The sequence below is a fragment of the Hyperolius riggenbachi genome, chromosome 2, assembly GCF_040937935.1.
Source record: "Hyperolius riggenbachi isolate aHypRig1 chromosome 2, aHypRig1.pri, whole genome shotgun sequence".
NCBI lineage: Eukaryota > Metazoa > Chordata > Amphibia > Anura > Hyperoliidae > Hyperolius > Hyperolius riggenbachi.
In genome coordinates this window covers 58,951,548-58,959,745 of record NC_090647.1, presented here as the reverse complement: position 1 = coordinate 58,959,745, position 8,198 = coordinate 58,951,548, and the positions used below count along the sequence as shown (strand labels likewise).

Below are 8,198 nucleotides of genomic sequence, written 5' to 3'. Positions count from 1 at the left end.
CAGCAGTTTGGCGGTTGACCAAGCCCTTTTTGGTAACCACATGGTTTAACCATCCATGTGAACTGTCCCTAAAAGGCTCTGAACAGCCCAAGAATGCTGACAGGAGGGCCAAAGTCAGAGTTCTCCCTTAGCAGCCCCAATGGACCACCACTGGAACGTTTTTTATGTTTATTGTTGGCCTAAAGTTGAAAAAAAAAAAAAACTCTTTAAGTTGTAAGCATCTCTTTTAGATAATTTAGCAGGTTAAAAACTCTTTATAGTTTTTATTACATCTTTCTGTAAATCTATGCATACTAAGAATACAAAGGATTTCTCTGCTAAAGATCAAAAGTCTTTTTAGAGTTCCCTTTATAAAACTGCATTGAAGATTCAAGAGGTGTTTACCTCACTAATGCCAATAACTGATGCCTGTGATAAGGCCACATCACATCTTTCTCACAGAGGAGCTGGTCGCTTAGCAGCAGTCAGTACAAGCTCCTCCCACTCAGGCAGCTCACTTTTTGTCAACACCCAATAACCGATTATGGATGTTTTTCATTGAAGGGTCAGGATATGATATGTCTCGCTGGACAGTCATGATCACATGAGATACATCATGTGACCTGAAGGTTACACAATCAGGGACCAGCTAGACTTCAATCCAGTCTTCTTTAAGAGTACCAATTTTAAAGCAATCAGGAATAAAATGTAAAGCAATCATTTCCATAATTAAAACAATCAATTCGACATGATGAAAGTTTTGTTGCAAGAAAGCAATCCCAGTTCACCCATCTTTACATTTGTAGCTCAGTTTTACTTTGTTCTTTTAAGCCGGCCTTTAGAATGTAAGCTCACAAGGGCAGGACTCGCTCACCCTTCTGCATCTTGCAATTTATTGTACATTTTTTTCATCATGTTACTTTTGTGACTGTTATTACCAATTCTGTATTTTGTACCAATTCTGTATTTTGTATACTGGTGTACACCATTGTCTGTATTGTTTTGTGCCCCGTGTGTTTCTTACTTTGTACAGCGCCACTGAATATGTTGGTGCTTTATAAATCAATATTAATACATTAGCGTTCAAAATGTGTGCGTCTAACATGAGAATGAACTATGTTTAACGTTCCCGTCCATTAGCGTCAGAACTTTTGGGCTGGTACTCAGAAGTGGCACTCAGTGCAGAAATGTGATCTGGGCATTTCTTCATTCCTCAGTTAAAAAGGTCATAAGATTAGGCTGCATTCATAAAATAACCTTTTTTACCTTTTAAGAATTTTACTTTAATCTTTGTGGTATTGGGTCACGCAGAGCTGCTTGGTTACGGTGCTCAAAAAGGAGGCGCAAAAACATTCTGGTTTCACTTTTTTAGATCAAATTAGGTGCCTCATATCAATCACAATAATTACGCAAAACACCATAATTATATAATTTTCTCTCCAACAACCGATCAAAAATTTAAATGAGGGTTTGTGAACTAAATGACAGTGTAAAGTTCATGTATGAATTTATATAAAATATACAGTTTAGCTACTTCAGAGTTCCTGATTTCAGGTACAACTGAAGTTCCCCTCAGAAATAAGAATCCACACAACTTTTTCTAGCCCAACTGTACATCCTTTCATGAGAAATTCATTGCTTTCAATATAGAGTCTCTGTGAAGTCCACAACACTGCTTAAGCGTTTGATTGGTTCTGAATACAGTTGGGAACGTTTAGAACTTCTGCCGGGTTTTAACTGCTGTGTCCCTGTTAGGCCTATTGACATTTTCTAGCAAAAACCTCTGAGAAGAGTCACTATACCAGAAGACTAGTCGCAAAGGCTCTATTATTGCTAGTAGACATTTGTGACAAATGGGTTTCCTCACTGGAGTAGCAATAAGAGGTGCAGAAGCTGCAATCACACCAGAGCCCCTGAACCTAATGAGTCCACATGGGGCTCCCTCCTTCTTGCATCATTAGCTCTTTATTGATGCTGTATTGATAATGATCAGCTCTCAATATGCTTTGAGGGGTGATCATTGAACCATTTATTTTTGGTTTACACCTTTCTCACAGTGCCTGTCCTCAGAAATAGTTTGCACCATGCTGCAGAAACAGGTCTCTAAAGATGGACCAGTGTTGGAATTTTTTTCCAGCTGGGTGGTATGAAAAAGTAGCTGGGTGGCATGCCAGGGAGGAATGCAGGGCTGAAGCAACTCTACTTACAGAATAGAAGGGGCATGCGTCAATGACAGCCGTGTGGTAGCCAAAATTAGCCAGGTAGAGCATCCGGCTAAAAGAGCCTGGGGAGAACACTGGACTATTGCCAGCATCATTCCATAAAACATCCCTTCGATGATGTTCCCCCCCATCAGCAATACCCATGTGGCCTGGCCCAGATCTGCATTCCTGGTCATACCTACCAGCAGGACAAACAGAAACAAGGTACTTTGAACTACGATACAGAAAACATAAAACCCAACAGAAATTCTGAACCTTCCACATTCTATCTAAAATAAAATATAAAAAAAAAGGTTTGGAGTTGGGTTGTAACCAAATTTCACCTGAAATGATGCATGGGATGTTTTCTGCAATGAATACCAAACCAATTCACAAGATTTTTACCAGTGGTATCACCAATACATTATATGGTAATTCCCAGGCAAATATAACAGCATTACTGTGACAATGCGAACAATCGTACGTTGTAAAAAGTGTACCTGAGATGACGTGACATGATGAGATAGACGTGTATATGCAGTGGCAAGAACACAGACACCTATGCTGTGCTCCTTTTCTTTTCCCTGCCTGAAAGAGTTATTATTCAGCTATGGAAGTGACAGTTTTTCCAGTCAGGGCCCAGTCGGCCTCACCGATAACAAATTACAGCTATAAAACACTTTCCTAAGCAGATGACTGGGCTTCTGACTGCAAGGGAAAGACAAAAAGGTCGGAATAGTTTATGTATTTTCACTCTGGGTCTCTTGAGACACTGCAATTAAACAGACTATAAAACATTACATCTGTTTTGTAAAGGTTTATACATAAAATAAAAAAAACATTGTAAGGAGTGGGAGGACAGATCCAATTGTTTATGCCATTTGTTTATTTTCATCTCGGGTTCACTTTAAGGATTACACCTCTCAGTGACTGTCGTTGACATCAAGAGTGGAGCCACCTAAGAAATCATCGCAAGGTCTCTCAATTCTTCTTACTGAACCTATACAGTGGTCTTATCTAAATGTCACAATCCAAAAGTATCACAAACCAGTAGTCAACTTAATCCATACTTGAATTCTTTTAACTGAAAGATTTATTTTACATTGAGCAACCTGATAATTTAGCCAAATGAGTTTATCAGTTGAGGCCATTAGTTAAATACTGTACATATTAGTTTTACGTCATGCAAGTGATTTCTGAACTTTTGTCGATTGGTGATGTTACAAAAACACATTGAATTATCCTGAAATATATGCAATTCCTCTACTAGGTATGCAGAAAAGACAACATTTTAAAAGTTTTATAAGCTAAGAAATGACAAAAAGAAAAAACTAAAAAAAACAACAAAAACACCTATAGCACATTGGCTTAAAGGACCACTATCGAGGGAAATTGTAAAATACATGAAAAAAAACACACATAAAAAGTAAATTTTCTCCCACACTAAAATGTGCTATAAATTACTTTTTTCCTATGTTGCTGACACTTACAGTAGGTAGTAGAAATCTAACAGAACTAAAAGGTTTTGGATTAGCCTATCTCCTCATGGGGGATTCTCAGGGTTTTCTTTATTTTCAAAAGCACTGACTGAATACCAGTTGCCCAGTTAAACTGCCGCCTGAATAGTATTCAAACAGGATATAGATCCTTTTCATGGAGTGCTTTAGTAAAGAATAGATGAAATACTGAGAATCCCCATAAAGAGATGGACTAGTCAAAGACCTGTCAGTTCTGTCAGATTCTTACTAACTACTGTAAGTGACAGCACCATAGGCGAAAAGGAATTTATGGCTAATTTTACTCTGGAAGAAACATACTTAATAATAATCTGAACATTTCTATAGCACTTTTCTCCTGTTGGACTCAAAGCGCTCAAGAGCTGCAGCCACTGGGACGTGCTCAAGAGGCCATCCTCGAACCCTGGTCTCCCATGTCAAAGGCGGCGCTCCGAAAGCGGACCCAAACCAAACATTTTTTTAATTCAAAATATTTAGTTGCACCACTCTGACACATACATAGATAAATAAACACTCCTTCAAGCCTATGAGCATTTCAGTGCATGCTTTTCACCCTTCTCTTTTCATAACTAGGGTTATACAGGTGGCAGCCATTAGCAATTCCTCCATTGCCGGACACCTCCTACTCCACCAGTCTGCTGGATTCTGTCCCGGCAATATGAAAGGAAGGGAGGGGTTCCTCCAATAAATGTAAAATATTTTATATTTGTCATCATGCAGCTAAAAAAAGGCTGCCATTTATTATTATAATTTAGAAAATAGGTTTTATTTCTGAAATCTTGGATTTTTAATTTGGGTCCACTTTAACCAGTACACTACCCAGCCACTAGTACACTATCCAGCCACTAGTACACTATCCAGCCACTTATTTGTACGTGTTTACATGTATTTTAAATGGTACAATTTTTCGCAATAGTGGTCCTTTAAACTGGAAAGCTGATACAGAAGGACATTTACTGTGAAAATAAGTTAATAAGAGGCAATCGAAAGTCCCACCAAAATCCCTTCCCCTAAAATTGAATCAAGTAATTTACCCGCTTACCACCTGCCTGTACCACAAACAGGGATTCCCTTTCATGTACCTTAATTTTTGCTTGTATTACTTAGAGGTCTGACAACACAGTGTATTTCCACTACCGTTGGACAAGCCATTTTTTTTTTGTTTTTACCATTCTCTGACTACGAATATACAGAAACTCAGTCATACAAGAGACAGTAAACGACATCTTAAAAGCTGATGATGTGATCCAAAGCTAGCTGGTCGTTCCTAGGTAAAATGTTTTTTGAAAAAGCCAGCGTTTTTCAAGGCGCCTAAACATGTTTAACTCCTGCGGACTCACAAGATGCTGCAAGGATTAAGGGGAAAGCAAAATTTGGTCTAATTCCCACAGGTCGTTCGAATGACTTGCATTACAGTGCTAGCGCATCGATCAGCAGCGTAATCACCGTTCCAGGTTAGTGATGCTAGTTAGTTTTCGCTACCCTCAGAATGTCCAACAAACCTTGAGAAAATGCTGCTCCCGGCAAAGGAAACGACGGAAAAGGATCCCCCTACCACTCCAAACACAGCATGGAAACCCAAGGCGACCACGCCCCAGATACCACTTAGTATGTCAATGCCAACATCTGGGATGGCGCAGAGTGTATCATACGGGAAGCTGGCCATGTCGAAGAGAAATCTGGTTGGCACCCTAAGGACAAGGCAAATGACAGAGAACACATTGTTAAGGATGCGCACAAAGCCACAGAGGATATTTGCGAAGACTTGGAGGACATCACAAGGGATGTTTATCAAGACACTGCTCAGGGCCAAAATGTAGGTGGTGGCTGCAGTCCAGATCCAGTACAGTCTTCCAAAAACCAAATTGAGGACTTGTTTGACTAGGAACCACACGAAGCAAAGGACAGTCTTTACAAGTTCATACACAATGCAGAAAAGGAGCTGAAAGAACCTGGAAAAGGCTCCTGGTTTTGCGGCTTCTTCCTCATCGGTTTGAGTAGAAGATTCAGATGTGGTTCCATCAGGTACAGCTCCACCACCACACTGGTTGGAGAAGAGCTTTACGCCACCAGGTAATCTGCTTTCCAGTTCTTCCACAGTGACCTGTTCTAAGTCATCTACAGCTGATGTTTTCTTGATGACTCCTAAAGACCAGGCCTCAGGGATGCTACAACAAGCAGCAAGCCAGACATATTCTGGAACGCTCACTTTGTCTTTAAGTTTATCACTTGATGGAACAGCACCGGCAAGAATGTGCAGGTTCCCTCCACTGGCACATTGGGGCAGTAACTTCTCCTTCATCAGCTGATCCACATCTGCAGCCCATTTCTCCTTAAAGTCCTGGGTCAATGGTACAGCATTGGTAAGCACAGACGGGGCTGCTTGAAAGAGTGGTCCTGGTTGATAATCCGACGAGGCATAGTCTTCCTCTACCGCCTGGTTTGTACCCAGACCTTCAATCTGCTCAGAACCTTTGCTGGCTTCATCTAGACTGCTTTTGGGATCATCCAACTGAAAATACAAAAAATAAAAATGAGAATATGCAGCAGATGTTTAACAAAACTAGAAATGACTTTAAAGATGAATTGAGGATTAAACTACATCCCAAGCAGTAGCCGATACCCCCTTTCCCATTAGAAATCTTTACGTTTTCTTGAATAGACGGGGAGTGGGGTCATCGGTCTGTGTGGCTAATATTGTAGTGAAACCCCTCCCAGAATGTGATGTCAGGGCCATGGCACTGACAGTTCCCTGTCTATTAACCTTGTTGCTGTTGCCAATAAAGTATGCATTTGTAATAAAAGAAAAAAAAAGCACAGTATTGTGGGAAATTGTCACAAAATCTACAGGAGGCCGATTTTACTTCTATATAACAAGGACTATAGAAGCTTCACTGAGGCTACTGCAAAATCTCCAGTTCATGCAATACCGTTTGGTTAAATGGAATTCTGATTTTTCAGGGTTTTTTTTTTTCTTTCCTATATCTGAGAAACTTCTGGCTTTTCGACCTTGAATTTTCATAACTACTTAGTAATTTATCATCAAGGATTTGCTTCAAAGTTGAACTACAGTCAAACTTTTCCCTTTGCTTCGAGCTTTAAAGAACATAATCATGTTATGGGCACATACATGGCAGATGAAATTCAATGTTGACAAATGTAAAGTCATGCATTTTGGTCGTACCAATGGTCTAGCACCATACAAAATAAATGGGATACAGTTGGGAACATCAAACTTGGAGAAGGACTTAGGAGTACTCATCGACAACAAGTTAAATAATCGTACTCAATGCCAAGCCGCTGCAGCTAAAGCGAACAAAATTTTTGGATGCTTTAAAAGGGAAATAAAAACTCGAGATGCTAGCATAATATTGCCCCTGTTTAACTCTCTAGTAAGGCCACATCTGGAATATGGAATTCAGTTCTGGGCACCACATTACAAAAAAGATATTGCAGTTTTAGAGCAGGTGCAGAGACGAGCTACAAAATTGATACGTGGGATGGAAGGTCTCGCTTACCAAGAAAGGTTAGATAAACTGGGTTTATTTAGTCTAGAGAAAAGACGCCTTAGAGGAGATCTAATTAACATGTATAAATACATTAGAGCAGCCTTTCTCAACCTTTCTACCATGGAGGAACCCTGTTAATAACTTTTGGATCTCAAGGAACCCCTGCAAACAATTTTTTGGTCTTGAGGAACCCCCACATTTATTTTTCAGGAGACATGGTCTTTAAATAGGTTAGGCTGATAACTTCACTACCTCCTATTACACTGCCACTCATTATACTGTCTCCTGACCCCCCAATGTAGTGCTTCTTGTTACAGTACCACCTATTATAGTGTGCTCTATTATACTTCCCCCACGATGGGGTAAAATGCCAAGGAACCCCTGCAGAGTGCTCAAGGAACCCTGGGGTTCCAGGGAACCCTGGTTGAGAAAGCCTGCATTAGAGGGCAATATAATAGCTTGGCGGATGAGCTTTTTGTCCCTAGGCCTTCTCAAAGGACTAGAGGACATGAGCTGCGCATGGAGGAAAAACGTTTTAGCCATTTATTTAGGAAAGGGTTCTTTACAGTAAGAGTGGTTAAGATGTGGAATGCATTGCCACAGGAAGTCGTTATGGCAAACTCTATACCTGCATTTAAAGGGGGCTTAGATGCTTTCCTTGCGTTGAAAGACATCCATGGCTACAATTACTAGGTTATGCCTAATGATGTTGATCCAGGGATTTTATCTGATTGCCATCTGGAGTCGGGAAGGAATTTTTCCCATTTGGGGCTAATTGGACCATGCCTGGTGGGGTTTTTTTTCGCCTTCCTCTGGATCAACAGGGGTATGTGGGGGACGGGCTGGAGTTGTACTTTGTACTGGTTGAACTCGATGGACGTATGTCTTTTTTCAGCCAAAATAACTATGTAACTATGTAAAAATTGGACTGTAAATGGTTAATATGTTTACCATCACTTTCCCCTGAAGCCTCATGTGATTAATCCTAAAAA

The 8,198-nt window shown here is 40.2% G+C and overlaps 1 protein-coding gene across 1 annotated transcript in view; it reads right to left on the bottom strand.

Moving 5' to 3' along the window:
* Positions 1-3,048: 3,048 nt before the first annotated feature.
* Positions 3,049-8,198, bottom strand: part of ENDOD1 (endonuclease domain containing 1) — a 36,466-nt gene continuing 31,316 nt past the window's right edge. The window contains exon 2 of the mRNA XM_068266834.1: positions 3,049-6,209. Within this exon, the coding sequence (XP_068122935.1) occupies positions 5,166-6,209 (1,044 nt within the window). The 3' untranslated portion in view covers positions 3,049-5,165. The remainder of the gene's footprint in view (positions 6,210-8,198) is intronic.